This window comes from Staurois parvus, unplaced genomic scaffold, assembly GCF_062004578.1.
Source record: "Staurois parvus isolate SC_StPar_1 unplaced genomic scaffold, SC_StPar_1.0 ptg000017l, whole genome shotgun sequence".
Classification (NCBI taxonomy): Eukaryota; Metazoa; Chordata; class Amphibia; order Anura; family Ranidae; genus Staurois; species Staurois parvus.
This window is the reverse complement of record NW_028317813.1, coordinates 12,935,122-12,958,834: the sequence shown is the minus strand read 5'-3', so window position 1 is coordinate 12,958,834 and position 23,713 is coordinate 12,935,122. Positions and strand designations below refer to the sequence as shown.

The 23,713-nt window shown below is 42.6% G+C and overlaps 1 protein-coding gene across 2 annotated transcripts in view; it reads right to left on the bottom strand.

Moving 5' to 3' along the window:
- Positions 1–648: 648 nt before the first annotated feature.
- Positions 649–23,713, bottom strand: part of RNF41 (ring finger protein 41) — a 99,247-nt gene continuing 76,182 nt past the window's right edge. For both annotated transcript variants that reach the window (XM_089679917.1, XM_089679915.1), the window contains exons 3-6: positions 16,834–17,105; positions 12,890–13,025; positions 3,668–3,771; positions 649–2,485 (exon numbers count right to left, since the gene is read on the bottom strand). In XM_089679917.1, the coding sequence (XP_089536043.1) occupies positions 2,134–2,485; positions 3,668–3,771; positions 12,890–13,025; positions 16,834–17,105 (864 nt within the window). In that variant the 3' untranslated portion in view covers positions 649–2,133. The remainder of the gene's footprint in view (positions 2,486–3,667; positions 3,772–12,889; positions 13,026–16,833; positions 17,106–23,713) is intronic.

Sequence of the window (23,713 nt, the reverse complement as noted above, 5' to 3'; positions counted from 1 at the left end):
CTGGTGGTAGTGACCATTTTAGCTGCTAGCATTTTTTGGGGGTTTCTTTGGTTGCTGTGTTCAAGGTTTTCACCTGCTGTTTATAATGGCTTTCACACATTATAGCAACCCATTACAATAGTGCAGTAGGTGCTGTGACATTAACTATTGCTTTATATATGTATACATTTTAATATCAGTAAATAAAATAAAATAAAAAAAAAAAAAAGCAGAGTACCCCTCGCATTATACAAAAAGCAGCATAATACACATACCTGCACAGAAACAAGAATTTGTACATATAACTGCTCTTAACTGGTCTTAAAATACATAAAAGAACCCCAAGAAGTGAAAAATTATTAATTTTCAATGTTTATCCGACTTCAAAAGGACACTGCCTAAGAGGATTAAGAGTACAGATTCTCCACAAGGTCTTTGAAGTCTGTCTACCAAGAAACAGCACATATCAGCATGTAGTAAAGCTGCAGTGTATGCTCTGGGCATTTTGTATAAACCATTTCAACACAATATACACATAGTAGGGAGGTCTGTTGAAGGGCATTTTCAGCACACATCACAGGTGAAGCATTTTTTAACCATTTTAATTGTGCACTAACAATTGCTTTAGGTTGATAGTAAAATATAAGGTGACTTAAGGTAACACACAAAAACCGTGTACTTTATGTTTTATGTATATTAAAATAGACAAAAGGAACCATACATACAAAAATCAAAAAAACAAATACAAAAATACTGAAGCACAAATATTGAACATAACTGGGAAACAAAAATACATATAAAGCTATTGCAGGATCAACAAGAAAATAAACAAAGACAGGTGGTACTGGAACACAGAACAAGCAGTGCTCTGCATGACCTTCAAGTTTTTTTTTTTTCTTTACACACAAGAAAAGGCACCGCTGAGGTGTAAATCTCTGGAACAATTTGTTAAAAAAATGACATGCTAAACCTCAAATGTGGTTAGAATGCAGATATGAATTATACTGAAAGTATAACTAAAATACTGAAATCTCTCTTCCACTGTCAAATCGACATTGAAGCCTTTTCATGAATATGAAAAGAATATGACAAATTTAACATGCATGCTTGACAGAAAAGAAAAAAACAAAAAGTGTGAAATGAAAGTTCTGAGAAAAAAAAAAAAAAAAAGGTTACACAAGATAAAAGCTTTGTAGCCAAGAAGAATACTGCACCAAAGTTCAATGCATGAAGAATTCTTGATTGGTGCAAAGATAAAACAAAACAAATTACATTTCTGTACAAGCACCTCAAATAAGTGCATGATCCCTTGCGTAGGAAAAAAAAAAAAAATCAGGTTTATAAAACTCACAACATACTCTAATACATGTCCACAGCTATTTTGTTTGCCATTCATCCAATGAAGACTGAATATAGAGGGTTGGAGTGTTGCACCGGATCACAATGAAGCATGAAAACAGCTTGAACACAACAAAGGTTTGGAGTGGAGTATGACTGCTGCATGGTCTGCTGATTTTTCATATTTTATTGTGACAGTGGCCACACCAGAACAAAAATGAACATCTAACATTAGTGCCAAGTAACTGAGGGATTAATAAAAAAATATGTAATTTTTCTTCTAGCCTGCTTGCACATAAAAATCCCTGCCAGATCAGGTTCTAGTGGGTCTGCACAAGTCCAAATTCAAGTTGTAGATGCCAGTGATTTAAGGAGGGTGCCTCGGCAACCCTAACTTACAAATGCCCATAAATCTTGCACAATGCCCCTTCTTTGTAGTGTCTTCGTTTAGTCTTTTCTCTCTAGTTTTTGCCAAGTTGTTGAAGTCTGCCCCCTCCTCCTGAGGAACTAGTAAAAGCACATCCAGCGAACATGAAGCAGAAGGAAATTAACATGACTTTGGACTGGGTTTGCTTGTGCTGGAAGCTTGGCCATAGTGCACTATGGAGGAAACTAAAAGCCAATAAAGCTTAGAATGAGTCTTTATTTAACAAAGAAAAAAGCACAACAATGGCAAGTCGTCACACAGTACTCAACCAGTAGGCACCAGTGGCAAGAGCAGGATCTGGAGACTTAGCATTTCAGATGTTATCTCAGGTAACATGATGGAGCACACGGAGAAGCAAAACAAGTGTGTATACAGTTGCCGGAGTGCATTTATATTTCCTCCACACCATGAGCAAAGATCATAACCAGGCCAGGCTCCAGCACCATGTCCTCTCCCATATGTTGGTTCTCACAGGCCATCACCACAACAGCCTGCTTTCCTGGAATCCGTTTTGCCACATAGTTCTCGTAATACCTCCGGTTCATCTGTCGTGTCTCAAGTGTGGCCAGGCCCTGTGGCCAGTTGCGCTCATGGGCATTCTCTATGAGCTCATTCACTATAGATGCTGGGCAGCCACTTTCTACTAGTGAGCGTTTGATAACAGCTTGCAACACAGCGTCTGGCGTCGAGATCATTCCACCCCATCGGGTCACACGTGCAGGCTGTAAAGAGTTTACCCACCTGTATGGTAAAATCAAAGGGTAAATGTAATCTTAGATAAGCCAGACAATCATTTCAAATACTTGAATGTGTCGACGACGCATCTATTAGAACATTTAAGTGCTTCTTGCAATGAAACAAATGGAGTTTACTAGAGACAACTATCAAGTACTTCAAAAGAACCACATATACAACATGTTTGGTATGTGGCAGTTTAGAAAAGGATTGGAAGATTCTGAACAGTTGGTTCTGGTTTATAAACTTGCCTATATATGGTCACCATTATGAGCTGTAGTCTGAGGATTCGACCACATTAAAAATAAATCTGCGTTCAAAAATCAGCCCCCGGGGGGGACCCTTTGCGATCTGGTCTGCCTGTCCGTTTTTCAGGTGGACCTGATTGGAAGCTTTATATGGTTCTATGGGCAGGCTGATATAAAAACGGACTTGTGTCCCCTGCGTCCTTTTCAGTTTTTTCTGACCTAAATGTTATGGATTGGAGGAAGCATGATGTAAAAGAACACAAGTCCGTTTCCATCTGGCTGCCATACAGCCATCACGGGTCCACCCGTCTGCTGTGTAAATGCAGACACAAATCAGCACAGATGAAAAAAAAAAACAAAAACAAAAAAAAAAAAAACACGAGACACCTGTCCCATTCAGCTCTGATTCACAGGGGGATCTGCTCATGGATCCCCTGCTGAATGGAGCAGAGGTACACCATGTGAAAGAGCCTTAAAAGATTTGAGATCACAGGAGCCCTATCATACAGCCATTAAACTGATGCACCCTATGTCAAAAAAATAAAATATTCAGCATTATCATCCTAAGTGAAGATAAAGGGTCAAGGCAATTGAACCGAGAATGACTGACTTTAAGACAATGTTGCTAGGAAAGGACCAACTTCTTTTAGATGGCTTGGTGTAGAAAATATTCATTACCTGTATCCTATATCTCTCTCATAGACCCCCCATGTCATTCAAATGTGTTTTATACCTTTAGTAAATGTAACTTACTTTTTAACAGGTCATTATGATTCCTCATTAGGACATCCCTTTACCAATAAATATAGTCATGTTAATGAGCTGGACCCAAAATTGACCAGTCAGTTAACTTCCAATCTATTTTTCAGTGGCAACAGATGCACCCACGATCAAACTTCTCAAGTGAGAATGCGAAATTTCTATGGATACCACTACTTACTCAAGAATTTCATTATACTCTATTGTTTCCTCCAAGTTCTGAAGATTAGGGTTGGCACTGCGGATTGCTCTCATATATGCCTTTAGCAACTGGATGTCACGTTTCTGTTAAAATGTTAAAAAAAAAAAGAAAAAAAAGAAAAAGATAAATACCCTGAATTTAAAGTAAAGTAAGATGTTGTTTACATTCCTATTTACTATGTTGCTTTGCTATTTGGAAAAATGACAAAGTGCAGCACAATATAGCTTATCATCAATTACATTTATACAAACACACTAAGTCTTTGTGAAAACATGAAAATATTCTATGAAATGTAAATAAAAAAAGTTACTAAATATGCGTTTATCCACGTTGATTATCAATACTATGGAGGACATGGCATGCAGAGATGTTTTTTCCACTTGCCTTCCATCTCTTAAATGCTAACCCCAGGCACTATAATATCCATAACATTAGAAGGCTTAGAATGCATTTACTGCTGATGTGTTATAATGTAATGTCAGCAATCTTCAAACAGCTCAACAGTTTTTACCAGATAATACAGATCCCTTTGTATTTGTGGTCCCTGCTGACTTCAGTTCATTTTGTTAATGACCAAGGATAGTTGAGGGAGTAGACATGACACAGTCACCAGTGCCTGTGAGACATGGGGTGCCAATATCGCAGGAAGCAGTACTATCTGGCTAAAGTAAAAACCAAATCAAAACAAAATAAAAACTAGAAAAGCTACAATTTCTGGGGAAATTGTGTGAAGTGTTCTTGCCTCCACCAGTAGTCTACAACTGGAGTGGATGGAGTAACTGGGTGGAGTGGCTTGAGTAACTGTTGTGTGGTTGGAGTGGCTGGAGTAACAAACTGCTCCAACTTGCTCACTTCACTGGCGGTTGCCATCTTCAAATGGTTGTAGTTTAAAAATGATAATTCCTACACTGAAGAGCTTTATATTGTGAGAATCACAAGACCCAGACCTACATTTTGATGCATAGTATTGCTCTGAAATATTAAAAATAAAGGCACAGTCGCAGTTTAGAAATTGCCCTTCAAATTTGAGGTGGCTAGAGTGGAGTTTCAATGAATGTCAATGGGCGGCGTGAGTTGCAAACAAATGGGCATATTGTGAAAACTATCAGGACTATGGCTTAGCCGTGGACATTTTTAGTGGCAGCGGGGATAGCTGAACGTTTTGATACAAGATTTGTGTAGGTGGGCTTGAAAATGAGGGAGTGATGGCAGTTTAGAAATCATGTCCTGATTTTTCAGCTCACACTGAAGCTTTTGTCAGCTCCCACCCTAGTTTTGAACATTCCGCCATTCATTCCTATGGGACCAATTTCACCACAAAAACATCGATATTTCATGAACCATTCGGCGAAATGTTCCACAAAGTAATAGCACACCAATCGGGAACAATCCGCACGTTTCGGTATATTACTTGTCTATGTAGTGTAAAAACTGTGGGAGGAGTTAGGGTTGAAAAATTTGGCTATAATAATAAGAATATATATGTGAGATAACAGTAAGTGGTCTTGCAATGCAAGAACACTTAATAAATAAAATGTTTATAACTGCTTGCCACCACTTGGCAGCCCTTTAACAGGGTCTTAATGTCAGGAGGTAGAGGTAGCGTCCTGATTAAGTGATTGGCTATCACAATACACACACGATTGGTAGCTCCCTATCAAAAACAATGACCAGGGGTGGTCCTTAACCGCCTCCCGCCCGCCATATAAGGTAATGACTGGCACAAGGCGGTTCTCTCGTTCTGGGAGAACGTCATATGACGTCCTCCCATTCTAACCACGCATGCGCGGCTCCGGGAGCGTGCAGCGCGGCGATCGGTGGTGCGCTGTGTCCCTCGGACACAGCGGATCACCGATCAACGGAAAGAGCCAAAGATGTCGGCTCGGCCATTTGATCAGCGGTGTCCAATCACAGCTGATCACATGTAAATAGGGAAATGCCAGTTATCAGCATTTCTCTCCTCACGAGAGGTGAGCCGGTAATCGGCATCCCTCAGAGGGGACATGTGCACTAATCATCAGGGCACTGATGATCAGTGTAGCCCCAGCAGTGCCACCTGTCAGTGTCCAGCAGTGCCAGCGCCCATCAGTGCTACATATCAGTGCCTACCAGTGCACATCAATGCCACATATCAGTGCCCATCTGAGCTGCCTTTTAGTGTCACCTATCAGTGCCGCCCATCAATGTATCCTATCAGTGCCAGTCAGTGCAGCCTATCCGTGCCACCTATCAGTGCCATATATGAGTGCTGCCTTTCAGTGCTCATCAGTGATGCCTGTCAATGCCCATCAGTGCCACCTATCAGTGCCACATTTCAGTGCCCATCACTGCAGCCTAATTAGCGCACATCAGTGAAGGAGAAAAAGCACTTATTTACAAAATTTTATAACAAACTAAAAAAAAACTTTTTTTTTTTTTTTAAATAATATTTTCAGTGTTTTTTAGTTTGTTTAGCAAAAAAAAAAAAAAAAACAAAAAAACCCAGGAGGTGATTAAAATACAAAAACGCTGGATCATTATGGGGCTCAGGTAAGTATTGAGGGGGCTGGGAGCACTGCTGCACACAAGGTTTTTTTTTTTACCTTCATGCATAGAATGCATGAAGGTCAAAAACCTTGAGCCTTTACAACCACTTTAATAAATCACCAGATGTGGGGCAAATGTAGGGACATTTATTGTCAAAACACACATACAATATACACACACAAACTTATTGCCAGAAGTATTGGCACACCTTCCAAATCATTGGATTCAGGTGTTCCAATCACGTCCATGACCACAGGTGTATAAAATCAAGCACCTAGGCATGCAGACTGCTTCTACAATCATTTGTGAAAGAATTAGTCGCTCTCAGGAGCTCAGTGAATTCAAGTGTGGTACCATTAGAGGTTGCCACTTGTGCATTAAGTCCATCTGTGAAATTTCCTTCCTAATAAATATTCCACGGTCAATAGCAAAAAGACCTCCAAACTTCACGTGGCCTTCAGATTAGCACAACTACAGTTAGCACAACATACACTATATTGCCAAAAGTATTGGGACGCCTGGCTTTACATGCACATGAACTTTAATGACATCCAAGTCTTAGTCGGTAGGGTTCAATATTGAGTTGGCCCACTCTTTGCAGCTATAACACCTTCAACTCTGCTGGGAAGGCTGTCCACAAGGTTTAGGAGTGTGTCTATGGAAATGTTTTTCCAAAAGCGCATTTGTGAGTTCAGCCTCTAATGTTGGACGAGAAGACCCGGCACGGAGTCTCCGCTCTAATTCCTCCCAAAGGTGTTCTATTGGGTTGAGGTCAGGACTCTGTGCAGGCCAGTCAAGTTCCCCCACCCCAAACTTGCTCATCCATGTCTTTATGGACCTTGCTTTGTGCACTGGTGCGCAGTCATGTTGAAAGGGACCATCCCAAAACTGTTCCCACAAAGTTTGGAGCACACAATTGTCCAAAAAAAAAAAAACTTGATATGCAGACACCTTAAGAGTTCCCTTCACTGGAACTAAGCAGTTAAGCCCAACCCCTGAAAAACAACCCCACACTATAGTCCCCTATCCGCCAAACTTTACACTTGGCACAATGCAGTCAGGCAAGTACCGTTCTCCTGGCAACCACCAAAACCAGACACGACCATCAGATTGCCAGACAGAGAAGTGGGATTCATCACTCCAGAGAATTTGTTTCCACTGCTGTAGAGTAAAGTGGCGGCATACTTTACACCACTGCATCTGACGCTTTGCATTGCACATGGTGATTTAAGGCTTGGATGCAGCTGCTCAGCCATGGAAACCCATTCCATGCAGCTCTCCAAGCACTGTTGTGCTAATCTGCAAAATCAGTAGTTAAAGACCTCCAAACTTCATGTGGCCTTCAGAGAGTTGGCCATTTCTGAACACTGCGCTTCAGCATGTGCTGACCCCGCTCTGTCATTTTAGATGGCTTACCACTTCGTGGCTGAGTTGTTGCTGTTCCCAGTTGCTTCCACTTTGTTATAATACCACTAACAGTTGACTGTGGAATATTTTGTAGCAAGGAAATTTCACAGATGGAGTTATTGCACTCATATACATACACAGATACAGTATCTCACAGGAGTGAATACACCCTTCACATTTTTGTAAATATTTTATTATATCTTTTCATGTGACAACACTGAAGAAATGACACTTTGCTACAATGTAAAGTAGTGAGTGTACAGCTTGTATAACTGTAAATTTGCTGTCCCCTCAAAATAACTCAACACACAGCCATTAATGTCTAAACCGCTGGCAACAAAAGTGAGTACACCCCTAAGTGAAAATGTCCAAATTGGGCCCAATTAACCATTATCCCTCCTTTGTCATGCGACTCGTTAGTGTTACAAGGTCTCAGATGTGAATGGGGAGCAGGTGTGTTAAATTAGGTGTTATCGCTCTCACTCTCTCATATTGGTCACTGGAAGTTCAACATGGCACCTCATGGCAAAGTACTCTGAGGATCTGAAAAAAAGAATTGTTGCTCTACATAAATATGGCCTAGGCTATAAGAAGATTGCCAAGACCTTGAAACTAAGCTGCAGTACGGTGGCCAAGATCATACAGTGGTTTAACAGGACAGGTTCCACTCAGAACAGGCCTCGCCATGGTCGACCAAAGAAGTTGAGTGCACGTGCTCAGCATCATATCCAGAGGTTGTCTTTGGGAAATAGACGTATGAGTGCTGCCAGCATTGCTGCAGAGGTTGAAGGGGTGGGGGGTCAGCCTGTCAGTGCTCAGACAGTACGCTGCACACTGCATCAAATTGGTCTGCATGGCTGTCATCCCAAAAGGAAGCCTCTTCTAAAGAGGATGCACAAGAAAGCCCGCAAACAGTTTACTGAAGACAAGCAGACCAAGGACATGGATTACTGGAGCCATGTTCTGTGGTCTGATGAGACCAAGATAAACTTGTTTGGTTCAGATGGTGTCAAGTGTGTTTGGTGGCAACCAGGTAAGGAGTACAAAGACAAGTGTGTCTTGCCTACAGTCAAGCATGGTGGTGGGAGTGTTATTGTCTGGGGCTGCATGAATGCTGCCAGCACTGGGGAGCTACATTTCATTGAGGGAACCATGAATGCCAACATGTACTGTGATATACTGAAGCAGAGCATGATTCCCTCCCTTCAGAGACTGGGCTGCAGGGCAGTATTCCAACATAACGACCCCAAACACACCTCCAAGACTACCACTGCCTTTCGAAAGAAGCTGAGGGTAAAGGTGATGGACTGGCCAAGCATGTCTCCAGACCTGAACCCTATTGAGCATCTGTGGGGCATCCTCAAATGGAAGGTGGAGGAGTGCAAGGTCTCTGACATCCGCCAGCTCCGTGATGTCGTCATGGAGGAGTGGAAGAGGACTCCAGTAGCAACCTGTTAACCCTCTTGGGCATGGAGTTCACCAGAGCTTAAGGCAGTGCTGGAAAATAATGGTGGCCACACAAAATATTGACACTTTGAACCCAATTTAGACAATTTCACTTAGGGGTGTACTCACTTTTGTTGCCAGCGATTTAAACATTAATGCCTGTGTGTTGAGTTATTTTGAGGGGACAGAAAATTTACACTTATACAAGCTGTACACTCACTACTTTACATTGTAGCAAAGTATCATTTCTTCAGTGTCACATGAAAAGATAGAATAAAATATTTACAAAAATGTGAGGGGTGTACTCACTTCTGTGAGATACTGTACAGGGGGCAGACAAAAAAAAAAAAAAAAAATGGAAACACACGATTTGCAGGTTTGAAAGTGACGACATGTTTCGTGTTGATAGCGTAAGTGATGTCACATTCTTTTGCTTCCGCTGCATGATGAGACACCTGGCTAACAGGTGAGAAACCTCACCTTCGTCATTCACTGCTAGTAATACAGAGTTGTTTCAGTGATTACTGAGCTTCAAAGAGGGCAAATTGTTAGTGCCTGCGTAGCTGGTGACTCCGACTAAAGTTTCTAATTCATTTGCCACATTGAGAGATACAGTATTAAAAGGAGAATACATATACATATACAAACACACACACACACACTTTCTGGGATACTGATCAGCATGATCAACTGACCAAAATAGACAAAAAAGGAAATTGCGCAGGGTTGTGACCTGGAATAAGAAAATTCTTGCAAAAGTGACTCCCCCCCTTTCTCTTCTGTTATTTTCCCCTCTCTTATTTTCATATGTAAATAACAATTGTACAAAATCCCATATCTTCCCGATCAAAAGAAAAGAAAAAAATAAATTCACCACTTCCCCTTCATACACATGTAAAATCCCCCCCCCCCCCATAGATCATCAGTTTAGAGATATGGAGGTCGTCTGGTGCCGAATTATTGCTCACTCCAGCGTGTACAGCCTGTGGGCTGAATATAAAAAAAGAACAGATTCACATCGATCAATGTGGATGAAGAAATCTCTGCCACAAAAAAAAAAAAAAAAAAAAATGAATAAGCTGAAGCATAGGAGCAAAACCCATTGATGTCAGAATAATCAGATCGGAGCATCGGTGGAGTGTTTTGTTTGCAGAGATGCCAATAGTTAGCAATAAAACAGTAAATCAATAAAACGACTACTATTTTTGATTTTTTACTTTTTTTTCTTTTAAACTGTAAACTCCAGATGTTGGGGTCTCTCAAAATGCAATTTCCTAATATCTTTCGAGACCCTGTGTAAATATGTACCCTAGACTGTGCTGTGCTCTATACGAATACTCCACTAGTGTGTGGTAGCAACAGAAGCAGTCCTTTAGGCAGAAACCAGGTTGGCCAGGGCAGGAGGGACAAAAAAAAAATGCGGGTGTCATGCCTAATTCCGTGTCTGCTACAGACAGATCTTTGGGGTGATTTTTTGTTTGGGGTACCAGGAATGGCATCAGGAAAATGCATCTCATGCAGCCAGGTCACTGCATCAGGCTTGGGAGTTTGGGCCATAGCACCTTCTGGATACAAAAGGGCTGTGTTGATCTCTTCTTGGAAGTTTAGGAAGGATCCACTTTGTCCAGTTGCTTTGTAAAGCACAAAAGCGTTGTACAGAGCCAATTTAGATAAATATACAGACCCTTTTTTGTACTAGCATCTGGCTTTTATTGGAAATAAAGTACAGCTTCATCATCTGGTCATTGAAGATCACCCCTCCCCAATGTTAATGTTATCGTCGTGGACACATAGGGGCTTAACACCAGCTACCGTGGAAATTTGGATAGTCGTGTCTGCTTGAATAGAGGACAGGAAGAAAACATTCCAATTGTCCTTCCACTTCACTGTGGGCAATTCATTTTTCAAGCAGGCTTTCTCCCCTTTTCTAAGACTGGTATTTACAAGCAATTAGGGGAAGCCCTGGCGATTAGGTCGCATGGTGCCACATGCGCCAATTCAAAGATTGTACAAATGTCTAAAGAGTGGCACGCTTGCATAAAAATTGTCCAAGTATAAGTGGTACCCTATATAGAAAGGGTGACACCAAGTCCCAAACAAGCTCCCCATGTAGTCTGGGCATCCGGGGGTCTCCACATGACTATCTTTTCCCTCGTAAAACCCAAATATTACATGTTTAGATTGTAAGCTCCACGAGCAGGGCCCTCCTATTCCTTCTGTACTGAAGTGTATTGTAATTGTACTGTCTCCCTTATATTGTAAAGTGCTGTGCAAACTGTTGGCTCTATATAAATCCTGTATAATAATAATGTATATATTGTATGTTCCCTCTCACAGGTTTTTTACATTTTGACCCCATATCTGGCACACTTGCTGGGGAGAAATTGTTTGAATGCAAAGCGGCCAGAAAAACTAACAAGGGATTCAACACAGATGTTTTGCTGGGAACTATACACATCTACAAATTTTTGGTTAAGGTGATTTACGAGGGGGCCGAATTCTGTAGAGCCTATCATACTCAGGGTCACCCCGAGGATGACAGAGTGTATTGTCATTGAAATGCATAATTCGTATTATATTCTCATATCTATACCTGGCCATGGCAGCAGAGAACACAGGTATATGATGAATCGGGTCTGTGGACCAACACAACCGCACCTCATTCTTTTTAGTAATGACCATGTTGCGGGTTAGGCCCCCAAAAAACTTTAAATTCTAAAGTCTTAATACGTTCCCATGCAAATGGTTGGTAAGATTTGAATCTTGGTTGGCAACGATAAATTGTGGATATAAATTTTTTTGATCCACAAACAATCCATACAGAACTTCAGTGAAAAACTACTCCAAAAAAAAAAAAAAATCAAAAAAAAAAAAAATCAAGGGGAGTAGTTACATTTACGGTTTCCACCTGAATTCCAGGTTGGGCAGTGAATGGGGGGTCTGGGAATACGGGTGCGTAGGGGCTAAACACAGGCTGATCCTGCTAACACTGCGCTTTTGGGGACACTATACTATTGTGAACGTTGGTATGGTTCTGCTCAAAGATATTGATCTGTTCAGACACTATACTAGCAATAGAGTTTTATTGTGTATGTGAGCGTGTTCCTGGCAATCTGACACGATATAGAAAGGACAATAAACGCTATCTGAAGTCGCCCGTGACACTAATACAGTGATCAGATAAAAAATAAAAATCTGTACACTGTACTAAGGACACTGGTGACGGGGTTAACTGGGGGGTGATCAGGGGGTTAAATATGACCTAACTGTGCCTTTACTGTGAACGTGTGCTTTTACTCACGTGGAGCTACTTTCTTCTCTCTCTGCAATGGAATGTGAGAGAAGATTACATAGGCACCGGAAATTATGCAATGTAACCACAGGCACATGAAGAGCTTTGATTCGGTACAGCCAATCAGCAGGTCCAGGCCAGAATCTGGTGAGTGATTGGTGCTGTACAGAATCACAGCACCGCTGGGCACACACACCCCCTGCCCGTGAACATGGCGGGATCACACATACATATACACACACACACACGTGTGTGTAACGATTTTCCATAGAGAGAGTCTGCCCTGTAGCAGTACAACTGCTATTGGATGGAAGGGAACTGGTTGAGAGATCTGGAGGGCATAAGCAATAGGTGGCTGCGCAGCCACTAGAATGCTTCCATCTGACATCCAGAAGTCGGCTTGTTAGATATACACACACTCCCGATGGCTGCATCTATTGACATAAGGACCTGGCAGAGAAAGTGTTAAAGAAATTTCATAGGTGGTTTCATATACAATTCTTGCAAGATATAAGGAATTAAAACAATACCTGTTCAGCCAGCTGATGCTTGTTTTCAGCTGCTGCCTTTTCTAGTTCCCCTATACGCGTTTGTTGCTGCTGAACCACAGAACGGAGGTGTTTTATGCAGTTGTGGTTTGGTAGTTCATCTTTGGGCATTTCTAGGCTGGTGGACAATAAGATACATAATACAAGCTAAAAAAGACTTGTACGAACGATCTAAAAAACTGTACAAAAACATGAACATAATCATGCTAAATAAACACATTACTAATACGCATCTAAAAGTTATCACATTACTGTAGCTTATAAAATTAAAACAGACTGAAAATGGCGCATCCAGCTAACATGCTTATCAAGCCAAATATCTCCCTTTAGCTATGTATTCTGTTTTCCACGACTGTCTGAGATCTCATGGGACAAGGAGTTTGAGTAGCTTAGCTAAAATTTTTATAGCAGATGCCTAGTTCTAGCAATCTGTTAACAGATTATTCAGGGATTATATGATGATTGCAGCATAGTAATAATCTTTTTTTTTTTTTTTTTAAACTGCCAGGAGCCATAAAACAAAAACCACACACCAAAAACACATGTGGTGTGTGTAGTGCTTAATAGCTAAACTGAATAGGCCGCTGTAAAAATGTACCTGCAACGCAAACCCCATTTTCCTGCCTGGGTTAAATGCAGCAAGAATAAGCAGCAGAGAGAGAGAGCGCGAAAGAGAGAGAGAGAGAGAGAGAGCGCGCGCGCGAGAGAGAGAGAGAGCGCGCGCGAAAGAGAGAGAGAGAGCGCGCGCGCGCGAAAGAGAGAGAGAGAGCGCGCGCGCGCGAAAGAGAGAGAGAGAGCGCGCGCGCGAAAGAGAGAGAGAGAGAGAGAGCGCGCGCGCGAAAGAGAGAGAGAGAGAGAGCGCGCGCGCGCGAAAGAGAGAGAGAGAGAGCGCGCGCGAAAGAGAGAGAGAGAGAGAGAGCGCGAAAGAGAGAGAGAGAGCGCGAAAGAGAGAGAGAGAGCGCGAAAGAGAGAGAGAGAGAGCGCGAAAGAGAGAGAGAGAGAGCGCGAAAGAGAGAGAGAGAGAGCGCGAAAGAGAGAGAGAGAGCGCGAAAGAGAGAGAGAGAGCGCGAAAGAGAGAGAGAGAGCGCGAAAGAGAGAGAGAGAGCGCGAAAGAGAGAGAGAGAGAGAGCGCGAAAGAGAGAGAGAGAGAGAGCGCGAAAGAGAGAGAGAGAGAGAGCGCGAAAGAGAGAGAGAGAGAGAGCGCGAAAGAGAGAGAGAGAGAGAGCGCGAAAGAGAGAGAGAGAGAGAGAGAGCGAAAGAGAGAGAGAGAGAGCGCGAAAGAGAGAGAGAGAGAGAGAGCGAAAAAGAGAGAGAGAGAGAGCGAAAAAGAGAGAGAGAGAGAGCGCGAAAGAGAGAGAGAGCGCGAAAGAGAGAGAGAGAGAGAGCGAAAAAGAGAGAGAGAGAGCGAAAGAGAGAGAGAGAGAGAGAGAGAGAGAGAGAGAGCGCGAAAGAGAGAGAGAGAGAGCGCGAAAAAGAGAGAGAGAGAGAGAGAGAGAGAGCGAGCGCGCGAAAGAGAGAGAGAGAGAGCGCGCGCGCGCGAAAGAGAGAGAGCGCGCGCGAAAGAGAGAGAGCGCGCGCGCGAAAGAGAGAGAGAGCGCGCGCGAAAGAGAGAGAGAGAGAGAGCGAGCGAGCGAGAGAGAGAGCGCGAGCGAGAGAGAGAGAGAGAGCGCGCGCGCGAAAGAGAGAGAGAGCGCGCGCGCGCGAAAGAGAGAGAGAGAGAGAGAGAGAGAGAGAGCGCGCGAAAGAGAGAGAGAGCGAGAGAGAGAGAGCGAGCGAAAGAGAGAGAGAGAGAGAGAGCGCGAAAGAGAGAGAGAGAGCGAAAGAGAGAGAGAGAGAGCGAGCGAGCGAAAGAGAGAGCGAGCGAGCGAAAGAGCGAGCGAGCGAAAGAGAGAGCGAGCGAGCGAGCGAGCGAGCGAAAGAGAGAGCGAGCGAGCGAGCGAGCGAGCGAAAGAGAGAGCGAGCGAGCGAGCGAGCGAGCGAAAGAGAGAGAGCGAGCGAGCGAAAGAGAGAGAGCGAGCGCGCGAAAGAGAGAGAGCGAGCGCGCGAAAGAGAGAGAGCGAGCGCGAAAGAGAGAGAGAGCGAGCGCGAAAGAGAGAGAGAGAGCGAGCGCGAAAGAGAGAGAGAGAGCGAGCGCGAAAGAGAGAGAGAGAGCGAGCGCGAAAGAGAGAGAGAGAGCGAGCGCGAAAGAGAGAGAGAGAGCGAGCGCGAAAGAGAGAGAGAGAGCGCGCGAAAGAGAGAGAGAGAGCGCGCGAAAGAGAGAGAGAGAGCGCGCGAAAGAGAGAGAGAGAGCGCGCGAAAGAGAGAGAGAGAGCGCGCGAAAGAGAGAGAGAGAGCGCGCGAAAGAGAGAGAGAGAGCGCGCGAAAGAGAGAGAGCGCGCGAAAGAGAGAGCGCGCGAAAGAGAGAGAGCGCGCGAAAGAGAGAGAGCGCGCGAAAGAGAGAGAGAGCGCGAAAGAGAGAGAGAGAGCGCGAAAGAGAGAGAGAGCGCGAAAGAGAGAGAGAGCGCGAAAGAGAGAGAGAGCGCGAAAGAGCGCGAAAGAGAGAGAGAGCGCGAAAGAGAGAGAGAGCGCGAAAGAGCGCGAAAGAGAGAAAGAGCGCAAAAGAGAGAAAGAGCGCAAAAGAGAGAAAGAGCGCAAAAGAGAGAAAGAGCGCAAAAGAGAGAAAGAGCGCAAAAGAGAGAAAGAGCGCAAAAGAGAGAAAGAGCGCAAAAGAGAGAAAGAGCGCAAAAGAGAGAAAGAGCGCAAAAGAGAGAAAGAGCGCAAAAGAGAGAAAGAGCGCAAAAGAGAGAAAGAGCGCAAAAGAGAGAAAGAGCGCGAAACAGCGAGAGAGAGAGTGAGAGTCTGCAGCACTGAAACTGTCATATTTGAGAAAGAAAATTGTTTGACATGCCTTCAAGGCAGGCATGAGGAGGGAGAAAGGAATTCCCACAAAAGGAAATAGAAAAGCACCAGGAAAACAAGGAATTGCTTCCAGGATATTGTGTTCCAATGCAGCATAAGAAAAATAAATAAATAAGGAAAACCAAGGCAGAACAACACCTGTCAGGGCAATGGAGAGAAGGCAGCTCCATTATTACAAATCAACCTTTTAAAGGGAGTAACCTCTGAGAAAACAAGTGGAGGGCTCTTCGTGGGCATAAGCACTTGAAGGCCCTAGAGGGACACAGAAGGTCGCAACATGTGATGGAGAGTAACTACTCGTAAAAGAATGCACAAGGAATGCGATGGCCAAGGTGTTAGGAAGAAGAAATACAGGGCAAAACCAATATTTGCATGGTAATAGGGGCTAGGTGTTTGGCAAGTTCAAATAGACGTTGCAGGATAAGGAACAGGAAAAAGCTTTAGGATAAAGATCCCCATCATAAAACCGAGAACTACTTCATGTGACAGACTGTGGCTGTATAGGAGAAGTGATCTGTATGCCCCAAGACAGGGGTGCTCAACCTGTGGCCCTCGAAACCCTCTGATGTAGCCCTCCACCTCAAACTGAATGGAGGTGTTTTGGTGAACGTTGAGAAAGCACAGCTAACCGGCAGGTGCAATTTGCTGCACCCTCAGTGCAGCTAAAACCGCAGTGCATCAGTTTAAAAGCAGCCTTATAGGGGGTCTCAGGACAGTAAATTTTCAGCAATGCCAGGACTAAATGGATTGAATGGTGTGAATAATTAGGTGGTATAACGCCAATACAGTGCACCTGCTAATAAAGCTAGGGGGGGAAAAAAAAAACCACAACAGTGGAAGGTCCACAGAATATCATAACGCTCAGACACTGCAGAAATTAGGAGATGTTTATGGTGATGATGAGACTTGTAAGGAGGTGTAGGGAAATGGTCTGCTTTTTTTGTCTGGAGTAGAAGCAAGCATAGTTCGTGTTACAAGCCTTAGTTGTATGTTTTTTACTTCTAACAAGGACATAAACCGCTACTTACCCACATCCCTGCTCACATGTTACTGGTCGCTTTGGATTGTGTTCACAGTCGTTAAGATGAGACATGAGGTTATCAAGTCGCACAATTGTGGTACAGCCAAAAACCGCGTTGTCACAAGTAATCTGTAATTTGGAGAGCATATTCCGCATGATGCGGGGGACTGGACGGAGATGAGCTACCGTTACAACACTGCGATCCACAGGACAGGTCTGCTGCTGGGAGAACCACTGTGTGATGCAGGCATTGCAAAAGGCGTGTTCACAATGAGGAGCCTATTGATTTAAAGTAGAAAAAAAACAAAAAAAATAAAAAAACACAAATATATAGATTGTAACGGATAATAAAAACATTAGCAATTACTAAAATTTTTAACATATTTTAGCCTTTTTTAAATGTAACACATTATAAAATTAAAAGAAATAGGAGGGTAAGCATTTGCCTCTGTAGGTATACAGTATGTCTAACAAAAATATTTTAGAAGATAAAAAGTTGGAAGCAATTTATTAGATTTCAGAGATTGCAAAATTTAAAATAGCCAAACAAATGCAAACCATTGTCTCTCCCAGGCAAGCTTAATTTTGAAAGATGAACTATACATTTTCAATAGTATGCATTCTCCACTTTTGCATTAAAAATAATACAGATTAAGAATACATGGTAATACTGGATAATTTTCTTGAGGTCCTCAGACCATAAGACCTCAAAGGCAAACCAGCAAAAAAATTATAAGCTGGGGTTATGTCACAACACCTTAAAAAGTGATATTAAAGGCAATTTAAAATAAATAAACATGTTATACTTACCTGCTCCATACAGTGGTTTTGCACAGAGCAGCACCCGTCTCAGCTAATGAGCAGAGAGAGTCCCGGGAGAGCCGTGGCTTTTGTGCACATCACTGGATCGCGATGCACACAGAAGGTTTTCTAGTTCGAATGCATGAAGGTTTAAAAAAAAAAAAAAAATTGAGCCTTTCCAATCACTTTAACAGCTTCCCAAATGCCTTATAGCAGATTATGTGTTTTATAGCAAAAAGTCAAAAATATATTTTAAAAAAAATTGTTTTTTTTTTTTTTTTAAGTTTATAGCGTAAAAAATAAAAACCACAGAGGCAATCAAATACTACCAAAAGAAAGCTCCATTTGTGGGGAAAAAAAAAGGACACAAATTTAATTTGGGTGCAGGGTTACATGACCGCGCAATTGTCAAAGTAACATAGCACCTTACAACAAAAATGGCCTGTTTAGGAAGGGGGTAAATCCTCTGGAGGGCAAGTGGTTAAACAGGTTTGATAGCCTCTCTTCTGTCCAGCCCACATACATTTTTGTTATAACCTCTTTCCCCACACCCAATTCCTCCCTCTTCTTTCCTATCCTCCTCTTTATCTTGTCTCCTGATAAACTGCCCTTCTATCATGCTTATTATTATAAACACCACAAGGTACAAGGCTTGCTTGCATTACTGCCTCCCAACACACACACACACACACACACACACACACACACACTATGTGCTCTGTAAACAGCTACTTGTCCTTTATTGCACCTGTTCTCAATCATACTGCTATTGTCTCAATTTTCCTGACAGATTTTGTATAGCATTCTGAAAAATGTCTTTTTATTCCTGGTGCAGAAACCCACAGTATTCAGCCAGCTTTAATATTTCAAAACAACCTCCAAAACTGCCAGCTATTTCCTGCCAGCAAGGAATGGAAAAGTAAACACTTCAAGTGTTACAATTTTCCCTGCAAAATATTTCTAAACATAGCCACATTCTCTAAAAATAGACCAAGTTACAGAAGCCTTGATTTGCTTAGGGTCTACTGCCACTGAAAACTGATGTAAGAAAATATATTTACTTTGAGCAGCATAACATACCCAATCTAATAAAACATTAACCACTTTCCCTCCTGAGGATTTACCCCCCTTAATGACCAGGCCTCTTTTTGCTACTCGGCGCTGCACTAATTCAACTGATAATTGCGCGGTCATGCAATGCTGCACCCAAACAAAATTCTACGTCCTTTTTTTTTTCACACAAATAGAGCTTTCTTTCGGTGGTATTTGATCACCTGTGCGCTTTTTATTTTTCACGCTATAAACAAAAAAGACCAAAAATTTTAAAGAAAAACAATATTTTTTACTTTCAGCTATAAAAAATATATAGTAAACTCAAAGTTAGTTATAAATTTAGGCCAAAATGTATTCTACTACGTTTTTGGTAAAAAAATCCCAATAAGTGTATATTGATTGCTTTGTGTGAAAGTTATAGCGTCTAAAAACTATGGTATAGATCAGCAATGGGCAAACTACGGCCCGCGGAGCTAGGCTCCCGCTAGGCTCCTCTCACAGTCCGCCCTGAAGACCGATGTAGCATGAAAATCTGTCTCCTATGAGGATCTGTCCCCCTCGATCTGTCCCTCCAGATAGGAGACAGATTTTCATGCTACACCGGAACGGCGCGGGAACACGGCGAGAGGAAGGCGCAGAGCAAAGGTAAGTGAATTGACACAGGGGGGACTTGGGGACTTAATATGGGGGATGAATTAATATGAGGAATGAATTACTATATGGGGGATGAATTAATATGAGGGATGAATTACTATAGGGGGGATGAATTACTATAGGGGGGATGAATTACTATATGGGGGATGAATTACTATGCTTACTATGGGGGAATATTACTATACTTACTATGGATGACACATACACATTCATCTACTCTTGGTCCGGCCCCCGGGTCCAATATATGAACCCATTGCGGCCCTCAAGTCAAAAAGTTTGCCCACCCCTGGTATAGATACTGCAATTTACGCCATTTTTTTGCTATACAGCTCTGCACTAGTTTAACGGACAATTGCGCAGTCATGCAATACGGTACGTAAATGAAATTTACATCCTTTTTTCCCCATAAATTGAGCTTTCTTTCGGAGGTATTTGATCGCCTGTGTGTTTATTTTTTGCGCTATAGAAAAAAAAAAAAAAAAAAAAAGGCTGACAATTTAGAGGAAAAAAAAAACAAAAAAAAAAAACAAAAACAATATTTTGGACTTTTTGCTATAAAACATGTCCAGTAAAAAAAAAAAAAATGTAAATATCAAATTTAGGTCATAAATTTCGGCCAAAATGCATTCTGCGACAAAAAAAACGTGTAAATTAATTGGTTTAGATGAAAGTTATAGAGTTTACAAATGGCGGGAAATATACTGGGATTTTTAAAAAAAAATATTATACTAATAAATGGCGGCGATCAGCGACTTATGGCAGGACTGCGGTGGACATTCTGACACTGGGGGGGAACTGACTTGGGGTCACTGACATCCCCAGTGACACCAATACAGTGATCAGTGCAAAAAAAAACAAAACAAAAAAAAAAAAAAAAAACACTGCCACTGTACTAATGGCACTGGGAAGGAAGGGGTTAACTTTATTATTCAGTGAAAGTGTTAACAGTGTGAGGGGAGTGTTTTACTAGGGGGCGGGAGTGTGAACTGCAGGAAACACTGCTGATCGGGAGAGATAAACTCTTCTCTCCCGATTAGCCCGTCAGGAGCTGTCAGGGAACTGACAGAGAGCAGAGCTACTGCAACGCTGCTCTCTGTCAGTGATTGCCGCTAATCGCCGGGACACAGCCGGTAATGATCGGCTGTGACCTGACTGACATCCGCGGCCCCTACCTGTTTTGAAAACACACGTTTTAAACCGTGGTTTTGCCAAGCCATGCTGCCCTGCCAACGTATTTCTACAGTGGCTGGGCGGCATGTGGTTAATATAACCTGGCATTTTAAAAACACTTGATTTTTCTTTTCCATTTAAGTTTCAGAATGAAAAAAATAATTCTTTAAGACTGAAACAGCCACTTTGGTAGGCAGAAAAATGAGACATATGTAGGCAGCCGCTAATGTTTTGAAATTGTTATTTTCCTGACCATACCCAACTTCAATATACTTTGAGTCCCTTACCACAAACATAAATGCAGCAAGTGAAGTCTAAATTAAGTCAAAACCTAAACGGAATATTCCATGGCCAATGAGCGAGGCATCAGTGAGGCTGCTAATTAGGCAACTAATTTGTTTCCAGGAGAGAGAAAAAAAAAAAATCTAAAAAAATTGGGAACGACAGCGAACACAATTATTCTAGCACGTGTCAGCACATGTATTTTAAAATGTAACCTATGAGGATAGGAACATGGGACCTACTGTACTGTTTTCCAGGTTACAGCTTCATGATCCTTGACGAGTCACTGCTTTAGAACAACCAGATGTATATATCATGTGCTGGGATACCTGGTATGTACACATACCAGGAAAACGGTTTAAAATACTGTGGAAGAGCAATTTGAACAGAGTATAAAATGAAAATTCATAAGTAGAATAAAATCCCTAGTCTAATGAGGCTACACACTAAGAAAATTGGATGGAAAATTCCATATTCGAAACAATCATTCAATTTTCTTATAGTGTGAACACAACTTTCAAGAGCTAATTCAGACATGGGAGTAGCAATAGGTGTTGCAGGGGTCACAGTGGCGACCCCACTCATGCTCCAAGGGAGCCCGGGCAACAAAAGGAACAGGGACAGGATGGGCTGATCGAGTCTAGTAAATGCCACTGCCGATAGTCCCTCTTGTTGCCCAGGCATGAGCCCCCCTGTGTTCTCCCCATCTCAGTGGCGTGCAGTGCCACTGCATAGACTTTTCACAGGCACTGTGCCCTTTCACTTTTCCATCTGGCCGCCAACTTCAGGTGTCACGCCTAATACAAGCTGCTAACACCAGCAGACAGCTGCACCGCTCCAACCAGATGATTCCTTCCGAGAGGCTGGCTGCTGCTGGAACGGATGAGATGCTGTAACTCTTCTACATAACATGTGAGTGCAATGGTTGTTACTTTTCTTCTGTAATAAAGATTTTACTGAACTATGGATTGCGCTTCTTTTTGTTCTTTTCCAGTGTTCTCCCCTAAGAGGTTTGGAAAACTGCAGTCCTTGTTCAATTGTGTCTTGATTGGATTAGTCCTATACACTGACAGATGATTGTCTGAATTATCTACCTTAGGTTTCTGCCACTCCATCCCAGAATAATCATGCATATAGTTGGTTTTGTGATTTACCCAGGGTAGATTGGTCCTGCACAATTTCTATATCAAAAGTCCGTTCTGACACTGTCCACTGCCCTACTGACTGATATCAACCACTGCTCTACCAACACTGTCCTCTGCCTTACTGACTGAGATCAACCACTGCTCTACCAACACTGTCCTCTGCCATACTGACACTGTCCACTGCCCTACTGATTGACACTGTATGCCTTTAGGGTGAGCTAATTTCATTATTTTTTTTTACATTTGTTTTATTATATTTTTCAAGGTTTTCTTTACTATTTAGTTAGGCCTTGCTATTTAATTTCTTTAACCGCTTCCCAACTGTCCACAATGTACTGTGACAGGGCGGCAGCTACAGGCATAGCGACGTACCCGTATATCGCTCTGGCTGTACTAACACAGGGGGGTGCGCAGCGCTCCCCCCTCGCGACTTCTGTGTCCAGCCGGAATATGAAGGTCCCAGTGATCATGTGATCGCTATGCAATCACATGATCACAATGCAAGCAAAACGGTTATGAATCAATCTCATTCATAACAGCTCTGCTCCACTTCCCAGTGAGCTGTGATTGGCCCACAGCTGTAACATGACATACATGGGGTCCATCGCAGCACCCTGTAGCATGTGACCAGCTTCAGCCAATCACAGATCACTATCCTGAGCTGTCAAAACTTAACCCATTCATGACAGTTCATGAATGAGTTAGGTTCATGACAGCAAGCTTTGCATTGCAGAAACAAACGATCTTTATTTCTCCTGCAAAGTGTAACCCTCCCAACAAAAACCCCCCAATTACTCCCTCCCCACAGTAGTACAATATTACTATGGTAACATTGTACTATTCTGATAAAAGTATTAAAAAAAATTAAGTAAAATAAAAAACCCATATTGAGATAAAAAAAAAATGTATTTTTTTTTTTTTTTAAACTACTTGCTAACCGCTTACCCGCATTTTGTGGGCGAGCAGCAGCTCTTGGCAAAGCAATGGAATCTTGCGTCGCTTCCTTTTTGGGGGTGTGAACACACCTGCAACCCCCCCCGCCGGTCCAAGGAGAGAAGAGAGAACAAGGCACAGAGTAAAAGCACAAAATTTTACACACACACACGATAGATTAGCACATTGATCACGAACAGAACTATACTAGTGCCTCCTTTGTATAGCGTCCACAAAAAACGCAGTGTTAGCAGGATCAGCCCCGTTCACTGTCAGCCCTTCCGCTGTTTTTCACGGAAGATTTGTATCAATTGATTGTGGGCCAAATGCAATTTATACGCACAATACATCGCCGCCTACCCAAATCCAGCTCTTGCCAGACAATCTGCATGGAAATCTATCGCGGTTTCTGAATTTAAAAAACTCTTTTGGGCCTAACCCTCAATATGGGTATTACAAAAAAGAATGAATTGTGGTCATGTTGGTCCACAGACCAGATTCATCGTATGCTCGTGTTCTCTGCTCCTGCATACATGTCCAACATGGACCAGCAATTTACTGGCACCTCACTGGACTTTGAGTGGTTATACCGGGATGATGCCTACACCTACAGACATCATGTTGGTATCGTTTTTTTCAGCTGGTGGTTGACTTTCATGCAAAAGCAATCCTAGTAGCCAATTAGCTGCTGAATTGTTTTTATGATCAGTGGGAACTGACATTTCCCCCCCCCCCCTCCTCCTCCTCCTGTCTTCCACAGTTTTCTTGGGCTCTCCTGTCCCACAGGGGAATCAGAGAACGTAGCCAGCAGTTCCACTGGCTGACCATAGAGCTGGTCAGAGACCAGAA